The 23,699-nt window shown below is 33.3% G+C and overlaps 1 protein-coding gene across 2 annotated transcripts in view; it reads right to left on the bottom strand.

Moving 5' to 3' along the window:
* Positions 1-4,359: 4,359 nt before the first annotated feature.
* The window catches only part of PLGRKT (plasminogen receptor with a C-terminal lysine), a 75,489-nt gene continuing 56,149 nt past the window's right edge, over positions 4,360-23,699 (bottom strand). For both annotated transcript variants that reach the window (XM_003762702.4, XM_023498414.2), the window contains 3 exons: positions 9,715-9,845; positions 6,919-7,028; positions 4,360-4,611 (listed from right to left, as the gene is read on the bottom strand). In XM_003762702.4, coding sequence (XP_003762750.1) covers positions 4,490-4,611; positions 6,919-7,028; positions 9,715-9,845 — 363 coding nt within the window. In that variant the 3' untranslated portion in view covers positions 4,360-4,489. The remainder of the gene's footprint in view (positions 4,612-6,918; positions 7,029-9,714; positions 9,846-23,699) is intronic.

The raw sequence follows: 23,699 nt of genomic DNA, 5'->3' as shown, positions 1-23,699 counted from the left end.
GTTTGACTAATTTTAAAAAATTAATTAATTTTTTATTAAAGCTTTTTATTTTTAAAACATATGCATGGATAATTTTTTTTTAACATTGATCCTTGCATAACCTTGTGTTTTAGATTTTTCTCCTCTTTCTCCCATCCCCTTCCCAGATGGCAAGCAATCCAATATATGGTATACATGTTAAAATATATGTTAAATCCAATATGTGTAAACATACGTATACAATTCTCTTGCTGCACAAGAAAAATCAGATCCGGGGCAGCTAGGTGGCACAATGGATACAGCACCAGCACTTAAGTCAAGAGAACCTGAGTTCAAATCTGGTCTCAGACATTTAACACTTCCCATCTGTGTGATCCTGGGAAAGTCATTTAACCCTAGTTACTTCAGCCAAAAAAAAAAAAGAAAAGAAAAGAAAAGAAAAGAAAAAAAGAAAGAAAGGAAGGAAGGAAGAAAAAGGAAAAAAAAAAAGAAAGAAAAATCAGATCAAAAAGGAAAGAAAATGAGCTAAGAAACAATATACAAGTGAACAACAAAAAGGGTGAAAATACTATGTTGTGATCCATACTCAGGTTCCCACGTCCTCTCTCTGGGTGCAGATGGCTCTCTTCATCACAAGATCATTGGAACTGGCATCAATCATCTCATTGTTAGAAAGATCCACGTCCATCAGAATTGATCATCATATAATCTTGTTGTTGCCATGTACAATGATCTCCTGGTTCTGGTCATTTCACTTAGCGTCAGTTCTTGTAAGTCTCTCCAGGGCTCTCTAAAATCATCCTGTTGATTATTTCTTATAAAACAACAATTTTCCATAACATTCATATACCATAACTTATTCAGCAGTTCTCCAAATGATGGACATCCCTTCAGTTTCCAGTTTTTTGCCACTACAAAAAGGACTGCCACAAACATTTTTGCACAGGTCCCTTTCCCTTTAAGATCTCTTTGGGATATAAGCCCAGTAAAAACACTGCTGGATGCATAGTTTGATAACTTTTGAGCACAGTTCCAAATTGCTCTCCAGAATGGCTGGATCCATTCACAGTTCTGCTAACAATATATTAGTGTCCCAGTTTTCCCACATCTCCCTCAAAATTCATCATTATTTTTGTCACCTTAGCCAATCTGAGAGGTGTGTGTGTGTGGTATCTCAGAGTTGTTTTAATTTGCATTTCTCTGAACAATAGTGATTTAGAGCACCTTTTCATATGATTAAAAATAATTGAAAAGTTATACTTTGACCATTTATCAATTGGAGAATGGCTTGAATTCTTACAAATTTGAGTGTTTGCCTAATTCTTGATGTTTCATTGAGTCATTCACTTCTATTTCTTCAATTCTAATTTTTAGTGAATTATTTTCTTCAGTTTGCTTTTTAAATCTCCTTTTGCATGTGGCCAATTGAACTTTTAAATGAGTTTTATTCACTGGATTTTTTTCCCATTTCACAAATTTTGTTTTTCAGCAAGTTGGTTTCTTTCCCATTTCATCAAATTTATTTTTGTAAGGAGTTATATGCTTTTTCCATTTCACTAAATCTATTTTTTAAGGGGTTTTCTGCAGATAATTTGTTTCCTTTTCCAAACTCTCCTGCAAAGTTCTCATTGCCTTTCCTCATTTTTCTTCTCTCTTTTAAGATCCTTTTTGAATTCTTCCAAGAGAGTCTTGTGAGATGGGAACCAACCCATATCACCCTTTGGAGTTCATCTGGAGATGATTTCCCTTTAGTGTTCTCAGGGACACTGGATCTGTTTTTCCTCTGTTTATCTATACAAGTTAAGCTCTTTTTGGTTTTTTTGCTCATTTTTTAAAGGTCGATGTCTATCTGCTCTTATAGTAAAGGGAACATTATCCCAAGCTTCCTCTACAGGTGACAGCAGCTTTATACTGCCCTGACGCTGGTGCTGCTCACTTCCTTCTTGTGCTGGATGGACATGGCCAAGTCCAGTGTTATTCTTTGGTTCAGGGGCTCACAATTTGCCTTTTGTAGTTGTGTTGGAGGTCTCACAATTAGTCTGCTGATCCACTGGCTTTTGAACCAGGACAGAGAAGCAATAATGTTGTACTTTGGCTAAAAGCCTCCTAGTAGATTTCCCCTCTGCACGTGGATGCCACACTGGCTCAAAGGTCTTTTTTTCTTTTTTAAGTAATCTTTTGAATGCTGAACTACACTGAACTGATCTATAGTTCAGATAGAAGCAACTGCCAGGATTGCATTGATATGTGCAATTTTGTTTTCATGAGTTAGAGCAGGAATGGAATCCAATCATGGTAGTAAAGTAGGAAAATTTCTCTATATCTATCGAGTGCAATTGAATGTTTCCCAGTGATTTGTACCGTACTAATAAACCTGTAGGTAGATTGGGAGGATGGTGGCAGGGAGGAAGTGGAATTTCTGTTCCTTAAGATCCAGAATTGTACTAGCTCATTCAAATTGCTTTTGGAATGAATAAACAGATGTATGAGTTGCACTGAGAGTTTTGGTGTTCAGTTTTTAGTGGATGAGAACAATGACACAAAAATAAATACAAGACATTGTTTCTGCTATAATTTTGCTGGAAGACGTGGAGAAACTAATTAGCTACATTTCCATTTGTTTAAGTTTTTGGACAATGGAGAAATTCTAATGAAAATTGCCACTTTTCCACAATTTTGGGTTGTTTTTGCTCTTATGAAGTCGAAGGGGCACTGCTATTTTTAGATTCTAAGCAGAAATTAATCAACAGCTACTTATTGTGCATGTATGATGTCCAATAAACAAGCATTTATTAAGTATCTACTATGGACTGGGCCTTGTGGTGAATGTTGAAGACATTAAAAAGTTTTTTAAATTGTCTCTGCCAAAAAAAAAAATTGCCTCTGCCCCCAAGAAGCTTACATCTTTTTTAGGAAGACATTAAATAAATAACTGTATATGTATAAAGTACATGCCTTGGCAAGAGAAGATTATACCTATTTGCACACAACATGATGATATTTACTTAAAATAATGGTGTCCATATTGATCAAAAAATGATCCACTAAGCTTCAGGAAGAAAATATTAGAACTCCTATTTCTAATTCTTTTACAGAAGAAATAAATTAAGCTTAGTTGACATTTAACATAATGTTTGACAAAAGAACCCACATTTATTTCCTATGTCAAATACAGGTTCCCAAAGTAACCTGGGAACACAGGAGACATTTCCAATGCAGAAGAGCATGTTTCTCACCTGTTTGTTCATTTTCAGTGTATTGCAATCAATTGTAGTCACATGTGTCCAGCAAAATAGATTTCTACATCATTTATTGAGTTTTAACTAAATTTATAAATACTCTTCTGTTCCTAGTAGAAATTCTCTGTTGCTCACAATCTGAGGTGAAAATAGTGAGGATCTATTTAGATAGGACAAAAAAAGTTTGCCCTCCCCAAAAAAGATAATTATTAAGATTATTTGAAAAATGTTCTTATATCCAAATTGACTATGAACTTCAACTTAAGTATAAGTTGTGCTTTGAGATATTAATATTTTCAAAATATCATGATTAGTAAGGCATTTAAAAACTAAATTTTTGTTGCTGGAAATGATGTTAGAGTGCCGAACTGATGAGTTCAAAAGTTGATTTTTTTTGTTATTATTTTTGGATACTTGAAAAAAACAACAATTTGGGAATACCTTTCAATCAACTTGCAAGAACAATAGATTGACATTAGAAAAAACGAAACGTGTTTCCTAACAAAATGAGCAATATTATTTAATAAGTATGACTCCTGATATACTTCCTTCATTTGGATCTATGTATCATTACAAACTATCTTTTTCAGCTACGGCAGCCATTTATCAGAACCAACTGTCAAAAGAGCTAAAAACCAGGCTGCAACGTGATTACATCAAAAATGTTCAATCATGATTTTTAAAAAAATGAAATCATATTCAGTCATATAGGTACCACTAAAATATCATTAATGATAATTCCTCTGGATAATTTTTTTGTTGGAATCAAAAAGTTTTTGTCAGGGTTAGTAAATAAAATAAGCATTATTTTAAAAATACTTATTTCATCTTTTTTAGATTTCTATTATATTGGTATAAGATGTATGTATAAACTTTATAAATACATTGAGTATGTGTATATAAACATGCACATATATGTTTATGTATGGGTGCATGAGTACATGTTCAAATTTTTTTTAATGACAAGTGTACAAAACAGTTTTGGAGCCATTAATTTATTAAGCCCCAGCTGGCAGCTAGGAAAGTTGTGAAGCACATTAAGTATTATCATAAGTTTCAGCAAACGTACCTGGAAAATGTGAAAAAGTAGAGATAGTCCTTGAAAGAAACAAAATTCAGGGTATATTTTAGACATGATAAGTTTTATTTTTTTTTTTTTTTACAAACCACATTATATCCAAAAAAATTGGTACCATTTAAAAAATTAAATAGAAAACATATAATTCAACCAAATTATTTTGTGCTTTGAGTAGAGTCTAGTGAAGCCATCTTCATTTTTCTATGAAGAATTTGCTCTGAGCTTTTCTGGCCTTTTCAATGGTTTCAAAAGTGATCATCCCTTTTGGCAGCTGCAGCTTGTTATTTTCTATATCAAGTATATGTTCTGCTTCACCTTAAATAAAGCATTGGAAAGATCTCAATAACATTCTGGGAGAAGAAATTGATGGTAAAAGTTTCTGATTCTCAGTTACAGAAACAAAGTACCATTTTAACTTTTAATGCCTAAATTTCCCTCGCCTATAAAGAAAGGACTAGATAATCTCAAAGTTCAAACCAGCTCTAAAATCATTGTGGGGATAGCCCTCTACAAGCTTCAGCAAGTGGTCCTTGGACACAGTTCTGAAGTATGACTCCAAAAGTTAATCCAGTTTAGCAGGATTCAGCCATAATCCAGAAGAAGTCCTGGTACAGATATCTGGCATATTAAAGAACCTCAAAACAAAATTAACTGCTCTATAATATATACTATCCAAAAAAAAAAAAAAAAGGAAATAGCTTTTGAAAACTGCCTTTTTTTAGTCTCTTTGGTTTTACATTAAAGGTCCAAACTAATTAGCTACAATAAAATAAAATGATGTCATAGTCAGAAATTACATATTTTCATCCTTTCTCTACTAAAATCACTTTGAGGATAAGGGAAGTATGATCAAGTGGAAAGACCATTAAAACAAGAAGTAAAGTTAACAGGTTTTTCACCTGAATTTTTGTCTCATTAATTTGATCTTGAGTCACTTAGTCTAATTAAGATTTAGAACTAGAAAGGTACTTAAAAGCTATTTAGTCAATCCTTCATGTTTTGTTGTTGTTGCTTAATTGTTTCAATTGTGTCTGACTCTTTGTGACGTTCACCCCCACCCCCACCCCACTTTGGGGTTTTCTTGGCAAAGATACTAAAGTCATTTGTCATTTCCTTCTCCACAAAATTTAACAGATGAGGAAACTGAGGCAAATAGGGTTAAGTGACTTGCCCAATGATACACAGCTAGGAAGTATCTAAGACCAGATTTGAACTCAGATCTTCTTGGCTTCAAGCCTTGTACTCTATCCACTGGCACTTAGCTGTCCAATCCTTCATTTTATAGATGGGTAAACAGAAGCCCAGGAGAATCTATGGTGATATGCAATGACACAGCTAATAACTGGCAATGTTCGGATTTTGAGTCCAGGTTTTCTGACTAATGGCTTACTGCTTGGTTCTTTATTCTACTCAGTCTCTTTGGCTTCCAGGTTCTTATTGGTAGAATGAAAGGACTATATTAGAATGATTTCTAAGGTTCCTAGCAGCTCTAGGATTTTACATTGCTTTTCAAGATAACAGTTTATTATCTTTCATTAAAAACTCTATAACATAATGCTACAGTTTGTAAATATCAAGACAGGCATTAGAACATTTCAAAAATGTTCCATACCAAAAAAAAATTTTTTTTTAATTAATTTCAGCTCAATTATTAAATTTAAAAGTATAGTTAAAAAAAATTATACACAGGCCATTATGATATATAACTTTTTACTCACGTACATAAATATACACCCACACAAATATATAATCATGTATATACATGCCCACATGTACATATATATACACATGTATATTACAAACATACACATTTTAACATGTCTTAATTTCCCAGAAAACAATTTTTTCTGTTAGACACTAATTTGCTGAATGCCAAAATGTATTTAATTTACTGTGGATTTCCAGGACTTTATTTTTCCAAGATTAAAATCTTTTATTCTTTAAAATATATTATTATAATAAATTACTATTAAAATATCCACATTCAGCTCTGTTCTTAGAAAATCAACTCCATCTTCAATCAATGTGATAAAAGTAATGTGACTTTTTTTAGATAATGTATCATTTTTATGAGACAGTTTAATCTTGGACTCGTGAGATCTTAAGCAGATGAACAACATGAGGCTGGATAGGTAATAGAAAAGGGGCTTACCATGAGTACAGTAATTTTAAAATCAACAATCCATCATTCATACAGATAGTACTAAATGAACAGGCTGTGTTTTAAAAGTCTGAAAATCTTTTGTCTGGAACTTGTATATTTTTCTAAAGGTTTAGTGTCATAAAGCTTGCCAGACCAATGCATCAAAGGCTATTTAATGAATTACCTCTATCCTCTAACTATCCGTAATTAAGGGAATATATGAGGAATTCAGAATGAGGTAGCAGGCTTTGTCTGCCAAGGTTCAGTCAAGGTCATCATCACTTTGGGTAACAGCTCCAGCTCCTGAAGTGGAGGCAGCGATGGGACTTCCTTAAGAGAAGGGTACCAGCACTCTAAAGGGGAGGGCACTTTGATCTTATTTCAAACAGGTTGTTCCCAAGTCATGAGTTCTTAAAGGTCTGCTGTACTAAAAAGTAAATTAAGCTACACAAAGATTCATTTGTCAGGTACATACATACCTTTCATCCTCTGCAGAAGGGTTCCATAGCCCATATCATACTGATAAGCAAATACAAAACTTAATGGAATAACAGGAACGAAGAAGACTGGTTGCCTTTTTTTAATTGCTCTGTCAAAGAAAAAACAAATATTAAAAACAATTCTATTAAAAAACAAATTATTAAAAACTGAGGAACAGTTATTTCTAGTCTGTTATGGGCCAGAATTCTGAACTTGAAACAAAGGATTCTCACAAGATGTTAAGTCAATAGAATTGATAGAGACAATGGTTATGTAGTTTAGCATGGTGATTAATAGTTCTCTAAGTTCAGTATGATTGATTTAATCTTACAACAAATAATGGTTTCCTAGTGATATAATGATTGATTTATACTCAGTGCAGAGCATATAAGCAGGGACTGAGAGCCACAGAAGAGAAGTTTTCAGAGGGCAGAGAAGACAGGCGGGAGCTCAAGCTCTCAGAACCAAGGACAGACATTCATTCGATCTTCAGTCAGGCTCCTGGTGGCAGGCTCTCCTGCACTTCCCCCACTGAGACCAAGGCCAATCTGAAAGCCTCTCCAGAAAGCTGCCCAGCCCCAGGAAGGAGATAATAAAGAATCTGGACCATACGAAAGTTAACTGGGATCCAGGTAAGGAGACAATAAAAAATTTGGGCTTTTAACACCTGGCTGTTCTTGTGGCGATTACTGAACTGAAATGAAGGCTGCTCCCAGAGACCCCAAGGAAAACTAAACTAAAGAACATTACATTTTGACACCTGAATGTGGGACCAAGAATCTACATCTATGAAATTAGGGTGAGTACAAGAAAAAAACTTTGTAAAGGGCTAAAGTAGTATTCCAGTTAAAATGGGACAAATGTTTAGAAAGGAGATTTCTCCACCGCAAGGAAAATTTGTTGAAAGCTTGGTTAAACTTATAAAAAACCAAGGTTTGATTGTAACTGGGAGCAGAACTTTTAGAAACAGTAGAGTACACATTTCTGTGGTTCTCAAAGGAAAAAGGAAAGCTTTCTTATAGTCCAGATTCTTCATTATCTCCTTCCTGGGGCTGGGCAGCTTTCTGGAGAGCCTTTCAGACTGTCCTTGGTCTCAGTGGAGAAATGCAAGAGGAAAGCATGCCACCAGTGACCTGACTGAAGAGCAAATGAATGTCTGCCTTTGGTTCCGAGAGCTTGAGCTCCTGCCTGTCTTCTCTGTCCTCTGAAAGCTTCTCTTCTGTGGCTCTCAGCTTTTGCTTATATGCTCCACACTGAGTATAAACCAATCATTATTATATCACTAGGAAACCATTATTTGTTGTAAGATTAAATCAATCATGCTAACCATGCTAAACTAGATAATCGTTGTCTCTATCAATTCCATTGACTTAGCACCTTGTAAGAATCCTTTGTTTCAAGTTCAGAGTTCTGGCCCATAATACTAGCCTCTCCCAAAAGATTCATCTGTTTGTTAGGAAGAAAGCTTTTTCAAATGAGACCATGAATCTTTTGAAGGATGAGTCATTATTGTAATAATTACAAAGATTTTCAAATTCAGCCTTTAACTTTTAACTAAATGGTTCCTTTTATCTCTGACATCACCATATTTGAGAAAACTTACACAATAAATATATTAGCAATGAGTCTGATCATTTACTGCCTTTGTGACAGATTTACGTGTATCTTCCATTACTCTCCCCAGAGTCTCTCCTAAGGAAAAAGGACTATTTCTACAATGAAAATCAACATTTTTCCCTCACTTTTTTTCTGTCTCTAAGAGTTATACAAAAGAGTAATGCAGTGAATTCTGGGATGATCCAATTTTTTATGACTCTAAAAGGCTACTGGGTGCATGTATGGCTACCCTTGTACAACTTGTGGTAATAATGAAGATGTCTAATAAGGACTCTTCCATTTCTGGATATAAATAAAAGGTACTGTTCCCCATTTCCATTATGTCTTCAGAGATCTTTTCTTCTTGTTTTAAGACAGTACCACCTCTAATTTATGAGTTGGAGATTAACAAAAGATAACCCTAATGATGTGACTACTTGGTTCTATAGTATTGTTAGTAACTTAACCCTAATAACAGAAAGGAAAAGGACAAGGAGAACCATAGATTCAGAGCTGGAAACATCCTAAGGGCCCTTGCAGTTCAATCTTCATATTTTTCAGATGAGGAAACTGAGACCCAGGGAGGTTAAGTGATTGATCAGAGTTACACAGATATTAAGTCTCACAAGCATGATTTATACCAAGGTCTGCTGACTTAACAATGTTTTTTTGTACCTGACTACATTGCCCTTCATGTAAATCACACACAAAGGATTGTCTTATGAGGGGCTACTTTGATTCCATATTCACTCTTTGAGATTAAATTCCACTTTAACCAATTTTATGACAATGTGACATTGAGGCCCCATATTTTTATAAATCAATAACTCATCCTAATGTGTAGAAGTGATCTTGAGCTCTTGAAAGGAAGTCCTATAAAGGTGAAAATGCTTCTAATATTGGCCTTATAATAGACAGTGTTTCTATCATCTAGAACCAGCCCAGTTGAATGCATATCATTCAAATGTTGGCCATCAAATGATTACTTTTTTGGCCATAAACACTCATGAAACTATATATTAAATCATGGAGGACTTACAATATGCATTGGTGAAGGATTATCTACTATGTTAAAATTGGAGGACTTCTGAATATTTGAAACATGATAATTGCAAAGAGGGAGAGAGAAGAAAATATTGAATATTAGTTTTTTTCTGATCATAAAATGGACATTTCTAGGTAAAAAGCAAACAACATACCCCGCTGTGAGACCAATGACAGCCAAGCCAAAAAATGTCCCAAAATATTTGAGGAATTCTCTTGTCCAAGCAATCTGCATGGCCATCTGCCTTTCTCTCATTTCATTTTGTATCATTAGTTGCCTTTCCATCTGGGGAGAGAAGAAATGATAATGCCGCGATTTAGCTTTTGAATTAATGTTATTAATTTGGAAAAGATATTTTGGTCTCAACTCTTTTTACTCTTTTATTTCAGCATACTTCACTGCCAACTTCTTTAAGTAATCCCACATTGAAATGCCTTAAATCAAATCTTGGTTAACTGCATAATGCCTTAGGCTAGGAAGCTAGGCAGCACAGTAAATAGAGTGCCTAATAACACCTACCTCACAATGTCATTGATAATATTTGTAAAGTGCTTACTTACTACAGTTCCTGACACATGGAAGGTGCAATATAAATAATTAGCCCCTTCCCTTTTGCTCACGATCTTGGATGTGCTATCTGCCTTTATTACACAGACAACAGAATGTAGAGATTTTGCTTCCATGTCCTTAGGTTACAGCTATAGAGTATAGGATTCCAAGTAGAGACCAAAACCAAATAAACTAAACTAATGAAAACAAAAAACAAACAAACAAAAAAAACTGTATAAAGCCTGCTATGCATAGAGAGTTTAATAGTTACAGTCACATAATCTATTGCTAGCTGTTATACTTCATCTTGAACCTCTCTAGCTTTCAGATCCACCCAGAATTTTAAATAAATTTTTTCAAAATCTACGACATATCTCTAAAATCAAGAAACATCACTGTTTACAGTAAAAACTTTTCGGGTGGTCCATTATATTTACAATATCTTAAGAGCTTTTATTATAGAAAGTGAGCATGGTGAAGTTAGTGTATTCAATCCTTGTTAAGAATCTGAAATTCAAAAGTTTAGATTTTTAACTCAGTTGTTGATCCAACATGTGACTTGGGTAAATAAATCCTTTCTGTGTATTAACTTAATAATATGGAGAAAAAATAATAATGCCAGAGTGAGGAATAATGAAATTGGGTATGTAATCATCGTTGTAAACTTAGATCCAACAATGACTCTCTGTAGAACTTTACACAAATCATTTTTTAATGATGCCGATTCCCTCTTGATAAGAGAGAGATCATTAAACCTGCTTCCTAACTTCCACACAAAGTTTGACATTTAATAAGTCTATGATGATCTTTGAAATCCTACATTAAAAAATTTAAAATGCAAAGGCAGAGCTTTCCATAAGTGGTGAACTTTAAGGAAACTTTTCTTAAAAGTATAAAGTAAATTTAGTTAATATAAAATTTTGTTAGCTTTCTCATCCCTTGATAAATTTTATTTAATTATGGAATAAAACAGTCATCTATTATCAAAGAAAACTGATTCACAAACTCTATGATAACACAATTTTGTAATAATTAAATCCAACAGAAAAATATGCTGATCAAATTACTAGTCCACAATTTTAATCCTGTATGTCAGTAGAACCTAAATTTTCATCTCCTTTTCTTGAAACATTGTCAGTAACAACAAAAAAGATTAAAAGAGAATATCTACCACAAATCCTCTTAAGAACATTTAACCCAAATAATGAAGTACCTAACTCTTTTATCCTGCTATGACCTTATTTTAAATAAACATAATGAATGTTTTATACGGTAATAATTTTCCCACTTCCATTGCTCCAAGCATTAGTGTTGATTTAGCCTGAGAACAATTTGAAATTAAATTGTTTCTTATTGTCTTTAAATTATGATGATCTTGCTGTCTTATTTGAAGCTAGATAATAAAAATAATTATAGTTATGTGATAGTTGAGAACAGAATAGGAGGGATAGATTTCATTAAAGATAATTGCACACAGTAGGAGAAACTATATTCTCTCCACCTTCACAAAGCTATTATGTAGGATTCTCTTTACGCTGAACTTTTACTCTTTAATTGGTCCAATTGAATTTATTATGGACAGCTACTACTACTTGACTGCCATCAGTAATTGGCTACTCTCTCAAGCTTCCAAAGTGGCAATTAATTAAAAGGCCACAGACCACTTATTATAGTACTCAATTAATGAGATTTCATTTTGGTATCTATACCACAAGTGTGACATTACACATAAATCCTCATTGCAATTTTTTAACTAGATCCTATATAATTATTGAGTACAATGATGAATCAATTCATCTCAGTGTTTTCATCCCACTAATCTTATTTAAGCCAAATACATTTGGATGAATCGATAGAATTGTCCCTCTATTCAATTGGTTGAGCAAAAACAAACAAAACCCCCCAAAAAACCATGATTTATACCTTTGGCCATAAATACATTTGAACTTTTTTGTTTTAGAAAAATGAACAGATCATATTAACCTTTATTATCCCTTTCTTAAAGTACATAAAAGGTAGTGGGAGAATAGGCAAAACCTAAACAGAAAGCAAAATTCAACTTTTGGGTAAAAAAAAAATACTATATAGGGGAGAAGTAAAAAGAGCACTTGGAAAGTGACATTTTCAGTTGTATTTCATACTTTCAAATTGTTTTTTACCCCTTAAGTAGCCTTGGAAGAATCTGGGGGAAAAAGCAAATAGCAAATTAGTTTTAAAAAGGAATTTAGCACATTTCAACATTGTACTACAAAACGATTATAAACAAGCAGGCTTGAAAAATCGGAAGAATACATCTCCCTATATATTGGGCACTTCAAATTATATCATCAAATTTAATGGTATTTTCATAATTCAACAAATGATTTTAAAATAAAAGGTTTTTCAAAAAAGCTATGATTTCACTAATATACATATTCTCTCCATCAGTAGAGATTCAACTCATGTATACCTTAGTGTGATCCACAAACAAAAAAGTCACCATCAGGTGGCCAAAAGTGCCACCATACCTTTCCAGCTTGGTCAGATCTGATAAAGCTTATACTCCACTGGTTTAACCTCCTAGGTCATCTCTAGTCTTGGGTCACAGTCCCAGGAAAAAAGGAGAGCATTAGCACACTACAAGGGGCCAAAAAGAGTGACTGTGGTCACTCATAGACTAGACCAGAAGAATAGTAAACACAGCTCTCCTTAGATCATACTACCTTGGACGAATTGAAAAACTTAGCAGACCTCTCAAAAATAGCACTTAAAATAGCTGAACAAAATATCTGAAGTTTGGGATAATGTCCCTTCTACCCCAGGAACAAATTAAAAGTCAAGAAGAGACTGGGAAAACAAGCAAATAACAACAAGAACTTGACCACAAAACATTACTATGGTGACAGGAAGATCAAAGCATAAACTCAGAAGACAACAAAGTCAAAACTGCTATATCCAAAGTCTCAAAGAAAACTGTGAATTGGTTTCAGACTTCCCCCCAAAAAATGGTTCTTAGAGGATCTCAAAAAGCATTTTAACAATCAAATAAAAGAGGTGGAGAAAAAAACTGGGAAAAGAAATAACAATAATGCAAGAAAATAATGGGGAAAAAATTTAATAGCTTGATAAAAGACACACACACACACACACACACACACACACAGTAGAGAAAACTACACCTTGAAAAACAGGCTAAATGGAAAAGAAAGCACAAAAATCCTAATGAGAAGTACTCTTTAAAAAGCAAAATTAGCCAAATGAAAAGAGATATCAAAAAATTTACCAAAGAAAAGAACTTAAAAAGTAAAATTGATGAAAAGAGAAAATAATTCCTTAAAAATTAAAACTGGATAAGTGGAACATAATGATTCCTTGAGGCATCAATAAGTTATAAAATAAAATTAAAAGGATGAAAAAAAAAAAAGAAGAAAATGTGAAATATCTCATTGGAAAAGCAATTGACCTGGGAAATAGTGTGAGCAAAGAACTTGAAGACCATTAACAAAAAATGAACCTCGATATCATCTTTCAAGAAATGATCAAAGAAGAACGCCTTGGTATTCTAGAACCAAAAGGTACAATAGAAATGGAAAGAATCCACCAATAACCTCCTAAAAGAGATCCCAAAATGAAATCCCAGAAATATTATAGCCAAATTCCAGAGTTCCCAAGTCAAGGAGAAAATACTGCAAGCATCCAGAAAGAAAAAATTCATATATCATGGAGTCATAGAATAACACAAGTTATAGTAGCTTCTATATTAAAGGATCGGGAGGCTCAGAATATGATATTCTGGAAGGCAAAGGAGTTAAAATTACAACCAAGAATCACCTTTCAAGCAAAACAGTATAATCTGTCAGAAGAAAAAAATGGATATTCAATGAAATAGAGGACTTTCAAACATTCCTGATGAAGAGCTGAATAGAAAATCTGATTTTCAAGTAAAATACTCAAAAAAAGCAAAAAATAAATAAATAAATAAAGTGAATAGAAAAAAGAAATCATAAGGGATTCAATAAGATTAAATTATTTACATTTTTACTTGGGAAGATAATAATTGTAACTCCTAAGAATAAAGTTAAATTATTTACATTCATGGTTGGAAAGATGATGCTTGTAACTCCTAAGAATATTATCATTGTTGGGGTAACTTAGCAGGAACACTGTGTGTGTGTATGTGTGTGTGTGTGTGCGCGCGCGCGCGTGCACATGTGTATATAATGTAAGCTGAATAAGATGGGACGATATCTAAAAAAAAAAAGTAATGGGTGAGAAAGAGGAATAAACTAGTTGAAGGGGAAAGTAGAATGGGATAAGTTATCTCACATAAAAGTTTTGGAGGAGAAAATGAGGAAGGTGGAAGAAGGGGGTGGTGTTGAGAAATGCTTAAACCTTACTTTCATTGGATTGATTAAAAGAGGGAATAATATACACAAATCTAGAGTAGGAGGGGAATGGGAGAAGGGATTAGGGAAGGCAGTAGTCAGAAACAAGACACTTTTTTTTCTTTCTTTTTTTTTTTTCTGAGGCAATTGGGGTTAAGTGACTTGCCCAGGGTCTCACAGCCAGGAAATGTTAAGGGTTGGAGGCCATATTTGAACGCAGGTCCTCCTGACTTCAGGGCTGATGCTCTATCCACTGCGTAAACCTAGTTTCCCTGAAGCAAGACATTCTTGAGGATGGATAGCATAAAAGGAGGAAGAGAGGAAGCTAAACACTTGGTGGGAGGGAAGGGAATAGGATAGAGGGAAATGCACAGTTACTAATCATAACTGTGAAAAAAAATTTTATAGCAAGTTTTTCTAATAAGTGCCTCATTTCTCAGCTATATAGAGACCTGTCTTATTTACTTATTTACAAAAGTAAGAACTATTATCCAATTGATATATGGTCAAGGGATATGAATAGGCAGTTTTCAGATAAAGTAATCAAAGCCATCTATAATCAAATGAAAAAATGCTCTAACTCACCATTGATTAGAGAAATGCAAACTAAAACTCTTAAGGTACCATCCCTATCAGAATGGTTAATATGACAATATAGAGGGCCAGGAGTTAAGAATCCATTCCACATCTTGAATCTTATAATAACTTTTCACCAACCAACCTCCCTTTTCTTATTGAATAGCAGAGCCATACTTGTTAATATAATGACAAGAAATCTGGTGACTGAAGAAAAATGCAAACTCTATTATATAATGGATCAAAGGCAAACCTTTGAACTTAGGACAGGAAAAACAGCCTACAATGGATACTAAAGGCATTTAGGGAAAAGGTACTTGAGGATATTGGTATGATAATTTTACCCTTATGTGTATTTCAATTATTTACATTTCTGTCTAAGTAACCAAAATCTGGGCTTAATCATTTACATCTCAGATGTAGATTGTGCTTATTAGAAAAACTATAGGAACATCAAAGAGTGTATTTTATATCACATCTATAAGCATTGGAAGTATATATATATTTGTCTCTCTGATCAATAAAACTTGAAGAGTTCATATTGAACTTCTTTCCACCTGGCCCCTGCATAACACACCCTTATTTCACTACTGGGGCTGGACTTCAACAGTAGTTGGCCGAAAACAGGTATGGAACTTCACAAGTGGACAGAATTTCATGAGTGGAGAGAGCTTCCATGGAAGGGTGCCCTCTTAGAAGAAGCACACACGTGCACAATTCAGGTAAGAGGGGAATTAAATAATAAAAAGTGAGGATAAAGTGGAAAAAAAGGTGATCACCAACAGGCACTTTGTCACTAGAAATAATTTAACATTAAAAATAATTTAGCACCAGGCTGACAGGGGGAGGATATCAAATATCAGATAAATATAGAATATCAGATATCAGATATATAGGAATATATATAATAAGATAAAATTTATAAGATTATTGTCCAGCTGATATCAATATAGTACACATTTTGAATTGGGAATAAGATAAAATCAATCAGATAGTAGGGATTGAGAATATTATCTGAAAGTATTAATTAGTTTAAGGAAAAGAACTGGAAGATCGTCCAATTTCTGTATTCTATATTTTGGTATATTTCTCCAACCCTCAGAGACAGTTCCCTTAAATCCTTAAAATAAATTCTTTTATCACTACCTTGGAAGAAGTCAGGAGGGCAAAAGACTGAAAAGTTTGAATACTGGAAGAGGGGAAAAATTAGCACCTCCTTACCTATCCCAGACTTTTGTTTGGATCATACAGACTGAAGAGAAGTCAAGCCCTTATATTCAAGGGGATAGTTCATGGAAATACTTTAGAGAGCTAAAGAAAGAGAAATGGATATTCCTTTCAAAATACTAGTAGTCTGTCTAGCTCCAGATCTAAATAATCCAATTCAAATTATAAAATTGCAAATCAGTTCTTAAGCAGTAAAAGGAGGCAAGTTAAAACTGCATTGAAATAGTCTGCCTTTTAAAATGCTAATGCCAATTTAAGGGATCATTAGCTGGGGGGAAATCAAAATACCTTATTTCCACTTTTCAAGCCATTGCTTAAAAATCAGGAAAATTTACTATTAAAAAAAAATTTACTTTCAAATTCTCATAGATGCTTTAATTATGAAATGGAATATATTCTTTCCCCACTAGAGACCCACTCAGTCCACTTCCTTTTGATATGAGAAGTCTTATTTTAGGGTGCAGTTTACAAACATTGCCAAGGTTTAAGATTATTTTAAAATTTTAAGAAAATATATATTCTTTGCTGGGCTACATCTCACCATGGTATTTTTTCTTAAATAAATAGAGGGAGAAAAATAGCACAGTATTAATAACACCTTACATAAAAATAGGAAAAGCATAAAAATAAAATTTAAAAATATGTGTATAAAAATAAAAAATTTGGGGTGGTGAAAGATTTGGGGAGCACAGGAAAGGAGGTATTTTTGATGCAATCTATCACTGATTTTATGCCAATTCTAAAATGGATATTGGAGGGGATAATTTGGTTACTTTAAATGATTATCAAGAATTAGTAAGGGATACTCTTTGGATAAAACTGAAAATGGGAACACATGAATTGACAAAATTATTTCACATTTTACAAGGAGATCCTAATCCAAATTCTAAAAGAAATCTTACCAAAGAAGTTAGGAGCAATTATAGGCAATAAAAATTATTTACCTAACCATTTTTGGAAAGGCCTTTCTGCTTGCCCTCAGATGGTGGTGATATTGATTCAAAGAGCTTTAAAAATTAACCAGAGATATCCCACATACAGTTCATCAGACATACTCTAAAGATCCTTATTAGATTTTGACAATGACTATCAAGTTCTATTGACTAGATACTAAGATCCAATTGATAATATTTTTTAGCTACCAATTTTGCAATTCATGACTAGATATCAATGCATATTTCCAAGATCAACTAACAAAAATTAGCTTCTTTGTATATGTATTCTGCCTACCAATAGAACCTGGATGGTAGATCATGCCTCAAACCCCCTGGAAAGCTGGGTTTGAGAACTGAGGCTTGAAAAAAGCTCTAAACTTAAAATAATCCAGCAAAACACCAAACCCCTTTTGCAAAACAAACAAACAAAAAAAGATCTTTGTCTCTTTTTCTGTCAAAACCCTCCTTAGCATAAATATAGCAACAAAAACCTCATTCAAGATTTGTCTCCTTGCCCTTGTCTTTAAACACTACTACTAAATAGGTTTGTAATACCTTGCTTGAATATACACAACAGAAGGAGTTATATGCAATTATTATTATACTGTATACTGCTCAAGATCTTAATATTTTTCAAATAGCAAATTTGCCCCAGTCTTGAACATCCTGCTGGTTAAAAAGGAGATTTCCTTAACAGTAATTGTGTGTGTTTGTGTGTGTGTGTGTGTGTGTGTGTTAAAGAATGGTTGGTGCTTGTACAAGTGATAATAACTAAATAATGTTATGCTAAAGTTCCCTTTTAATGGGGTGACCAGTTCCTCCTATTTCGTTATTCTGCCTTAGGTTATAACAGTCCCCTCTTAATGTTTGAGATAAAGGCTTTATAGACATTCCTTAATGTTTGACAAGATAAAGGTTTATCCATTTTAGATGTCATTAGAATATCAGTAACCTCCCTCCATTAGGTTATTCCCACCTAGTACCTCCATTATGTCATTGTTCTTGTTATTCCATAAAAAGCACGAATTTACTCCGGGCTAGACTCTTTGAGATGATACTCTCCTCTAGCCTTGAGATCAACATGGATCCATTGGTCCCAGTATTTCTCTCCATTTAGTAAATTATTGAATTGGTCTCTAATCTCTGTCTTGCTCAGTTTCTTCGCCATTACAATAAGATCTTTTTTTTTTAATTTTTCAAGTTTATGGCATTATACAAAGTTGGGACAATTCTCTTCCATAATATGCAATTATTTGTTGTGTAAAGTAGATTTTGTTGCCTGGAAAGAGTTGTAAGGCAACAAACTCTATACTGTAGTTTGTATGCTGGAAAATTTTCCTTAAAAGGCCTAACCTTTTTTCTGTGAATTTAAAACCTCTGGTCAAAGGTTGAAAAAATGCACAGGAAAAAAAGGGGTTAGAAAATAAAATTAAAATATCATCTTATAGATTTTCAAAAGTTTTGCGAGCAAAATGCCTCATCAAAGTCTCAAAAATTTTGAGAAAATCGATCATGGAATTTGGAAATTAGTCAAAAACAACAATTAGGAAAAATAGCAATTTTTATTAACCTTTCTTTGAATTCTATCTTGTCTGGAGTAATTTTTCAAAGCATTCTAGGTGGGAGTCAGAGTGAATTTTCATAGGATTGCTAATGAGATTATTATCACTGGAATCACAATTGCTAAACTATTGTAAGAAAAGCTTCAATAGCAGTAGATTCAAAGCCTTGGATAAAATTCCTGCCCAACCCAGCTTGGAGGAATGCAATGGGTTGGAGTCAAACTCCAGGATTCTCGGAAACCTGTCTCCAGCCACCCCAGGTTTCATCAGGTTCTGTCCAGCAACTGCCTGAGAAGAATCTGGGAGCCCTTAGCAGCATCCAGCATGGCAGCCACTCAACCTCTGTTTTTTGGTAAACTCATCATTCTTTATTTCAATTACAGAAATGTATTAAGTATGTAATTTATGGCAAATTAATTTATATCTGCCCAGTTTTCTGATTTGTAAAGATAACTAATATTGATTGTTGCTTAACAAAAAACAAATGCTATATGAATGTTAACTGCTTTATTGAATAAAAATTGCTTCATATTTTGATAACTCTATGGGTTTTTAGATGTAACCAATATACAAGGGCAAGGTTAATGTTGAGGTGAAAAATGTTTTAGATGTGTGTAAATTATACTAAACAAATTCAACTATACTTCAGTAGGCCTAGAAAGATAGTGTATAGAATCTCTTTCTCTTTCCTCCTCCTTACCTGAAGAAAGGATAAGAGAGAAAGAAAATAACACATAATGCAGTGTAATTTATTATTTGAGATATGATGATAAAAGTAGTTGTAAAGGAACTTTAATCAAAGCCCATTAAAAAACATATAAATTATAATCTATTTGCATTAAATTTAGGAAAACAGAAGAGCAGTTCACAGCTACTTAAAAACTCAAAAAAATCAGCCTGCTTTTGAGTTATCTAAAATCAGACTTTTCAGGGCCCAGATACACACACACACACAAATTACATCTTAACTCTTTCCTGACTCACCAAGGAAAAATGATTTGTGTAGAATTAAAAAATATTTAAATGAAATTCAGTTTGTCTAGAACATCTGATTGATGTTTAGGAAATTTCATAAACTAAAGTTAAATAAATCTCAAAAATTTGTTTTAGCTCAACAAAAAATATATGTATTATATATAATATATATATATATATATATATATATATATATATATCAGTTGCAGTTGTCATGCTGCAGACACATATATACATTGTCTTCTCTCTAAACAAAAAAGTAAAATTATTTAAGGCAATAAAAATCATCCCTGAGAACTTCTCAACTCAGCAGTTTGGAGACAGAATAGATTTGTCAACTATTAAGAAGATGAAAAGTTTATTTGGCCTTGCTTATCCTGTTTCATATTATTTTTTATGTTTTACTGATGCTAGAAAATTAATTGAAAAATTACTACAAAAACTATTTGGTTATTCTCAGGAAAAAATTAAAAATTGCTAAATTATTTGGAGCTATTGTCATCTGATAATCTGATAATTACTGTATATAGCATAGACCATCAAAACACTTATGAATCAGGGCAACTAGGTGGTGCAGTAGATAGAGCACCAGCCCTGAAGTCAGAAGGACCTGAGTTCAAATCTTGTCTCAGAATACTTCTTAGTTGTGTGAACATGGGCAAGAAACTTAACCTCAATTGCCTCAGCAAAACAAACAAACAAAAAAACCTTCTATGAAAGGTGAGGACTGGGCAACAAATAGCTCAGCTCCTTCCTTAGGGCCACTGCCCAACCTTTTAATTTTAAGCTTGTCAGTTTTCTTATACTTTCAGGATAGGCAAGGGCATCAGCCCTGAGAGATACAGTTTATACAGAGAACCTCTTTAAGAGATATAGTAACATATATAACAAAGTATATACAAAAATTCTATGTTTGTTTAATGATTAATCCTTTGTACCACAATGAGTTTTAACATACAAAACAAGTTAATCTTTTATGTGTCCAAGTTTTAAAAGAGATAATTTATCTAGCTTTAAGTTGCAGTTAGTGGAATTTGATATTGGAGATGAAATCTCTTGGGACTGCAACTGATATATTATTTTTGAGTTTTGAATTTGATTGCCTAATCATTAAGTCAGTAACCCACCACTTGAGAGAATTTTCAGAAGCTACTCAGAGAAATGTGACCCTGAACAGATAAGGGTCTGTATTAATGTAACAGTTGAGAGCTTTTGCTCAAACTGTTTCCCAGTTCTGCTTCTTTGTTTCTTACTTGATAATTCCTAAGTCTGATAAAGTAAAAGTAAAAAAAAAATTATTTTGTCAGGTATCTGTTCCCAGGCTGAGGCCTGAAAGAATCAGTTCTGATGGTATTGTTATACCCTTGTATTTTCCTCTTATGACAAATTCTTATAAGAGCAAATGTTCAGCACAAATTCAAGTATATCTTCTTGTTTTCAATTTGAAAATATGTAGTCATTATATCCTAAATAACTTGGTGAATGACTATTTGGCCTAATCATCTATTTGTGTTATGTATATATATATAAATGTTTGATGAAATAAATTCTTTATAGGTTTCCAAAATAATGTAAGAACAATTAACATGATTGTCCATAAGAATGAACTGTTATTTTATTCTTCATTTAAAACTAAAACTCAAACACCTTTAAAATTGGTGTATACTATATGTCCTTGATACAATATATATTTCATACCTGAAAATTGCTGCTCAAACTACATTGGTCTGGTTACACTTGTCTTTTTATCTCAGATCCTCTTAACCTCTATTTGTTAGAATTGTTTTGTATTCTAGATTTTGATGAGTTACAGCTGCATTACCCAGCTTCAAGGAACTAAATCAACCATTGGACACTTTAATCAGCTCTAGCTTGTCACTCCCTCCATAAAAAGATGGGACTTTGCAAATGACTCAAATCTATGTCCATTCTCAGGAGGAAGCAGTTTCAGAAGATGAAATCATCCCCCTGCTCCCAGAGGATTTTGAGCCCCATGTGTTTAAAAGGGGGGAATTGGAACTGATTGGTGAATGGACCCCCAAATTATTCAGTCTCTGGATGGGTCTCCAATATATTTGGAACTTAGAATGGCACAAATTTTCACATTTCAGATATGGGATTCCATGATGGTTTCAAGACCCTCAGAGATATACTGTATAGCATATTTTTAAATAACTGTAGATATTTCTAACTGCATATGTTTTAAGGAATGGCACTAGAATCCAAATCATGAATGTGTTAGAAGGATATATTGCAAAATGTTACAATTGTGTTTTATTCCAATGTCTTACTTCTACTGAAATGTTTTTCAAATTCGATACTTATGGTTGTTATTATGGAACATCCATCCTATGTGATGATATCTAATAAGATCAATCACAATTGATACAGGTAAGCAGGTGAACAGGTTTGAGATAACATTAAGGAAAATTAGAAAATAGTAGTAGTAAAAGACATTTGTCAGATTATTCACTGTTGGAATTCTAGCAGATATATCAATTATTACAACACTTGCTATTTCAGTTATAGCTCTTACAAAATCTGTTCAGACTGCTCAATTCGCAGATAAATTAGCAAAAAAGTATCATAAGCTTTTTAGAACAAATTAATATAGATTATGAGTTAAAACAAGAATTAAACTTAGTGAAACAATCATTAATATGGTTAGGGAATCATGTAAACAATTTGGAATCTCGATTTCAGCTAACTTTTTAGCAGAAAACATGGAAAAGAGTAGTGTCCATGGAACTGAGCCAGATAATGTAGCTAACCAGATATTCGACTGGTTAAAAATGATAAATCCTGTAAATAATTTGACCTCTATTCTTTTGCATTTTGTTCCTCTCATATGTTTTATTTTACTACTGACTGACTTAGCCCCTTGTGCTTTTAAGTTTGTTCTGCAATTATTCTCAACTATGAGAATTGAAGTTCATAGACTTCATCTTTTAAATAAGAACCGGGAATTGTAGAGAGCCAGGAGGTAAGAATCCACTCCAGGAAATCTTAGAGTAACTTGGCTCACCAACCTCCCTTTTCTTATTGATACTTGTTAATATAATAAGAAATCTGGTGACTGAAGCAAAATGCAAACTCTACTATATACTGGATCAAAGACACACCTTTGAAGTTAGGATAGGAAAAACAGCCCACAATGGAGACTAAAAGCATTTGGGGAAAAGATACTTGAGGATATTGGTATGATAATTTTACTCTGATATGTATCTCAATTATTTACATCTCTAACTAAGTAATTTACATCTCAATAGATTGTGCTTGTTACAAAAAGCTATAGGAACATTAAAGTGCATTTTATATCAAGTCTACAAGCATTGGAAGTATATATGTTTATCTCATCAATAAAACTTAAAAGAGTTTATATTGAACTTCTCTCCATCTGGCCCCTGCATAACACACCCTTATTTCACTACTACAGTTGGACTTCAACATGACACAAAAGGAAATGACAACTGCTGAAGGGAATAATAAGAACATGAATGCATTTTTGATAGAGTTGTGTCTAATTCGACCATACTAGAGACAATTTAGAACTATGCCCAAAGAGCTACAAAACCATGCATATGCTTTGACCCAGAGATACCACTAATAGATCTGTATCCCAAAGAGATTTTTTTTTAAGGAAAAGGACCTATATAAACAAAAAGAGAACCCCTCTCCTTGTGGCAAAGAATTAGAAATTGAGGGGATGACCATGAAGTGGGCAATGGTTGAAGTGGTAGTTTATGACTGTGATGGAATGCTATTATATTAGAAATGAACAGGATGCTCTCAGAAAAACCTGAGAACTTAAATGAGAAGACAGAGATGAACATTGTACGTAGTAATAGCAATATTGTATAACGATCAACGGAATGACTGCTAGTTTCAGCAATACAATAATCCAAGAGCATTCTAAAACACCTATGTTGAAAGATGTTATCTTCAAAGAAA

The sequence above is a fragment of the Sarcophilus harrisii genome, chromosome 1, assembly GCF_902635505.1.
Source record: "Sarcophilus harrisii chromosome 1, mSarHar1.11, whole genome shotgun sequence".
Taxonomy (NCBI): Eukaryota; Metazoa; Chordata; class Mammalia; order Dasyuromorphia; family Dasyuridae; genus Sarcophilus; species Sarcophilus harrisii.
Note: the sequence above shows the minus strand (reverse complement) of the source record. Positions and strands in the feature narration are given on the sequence as shown.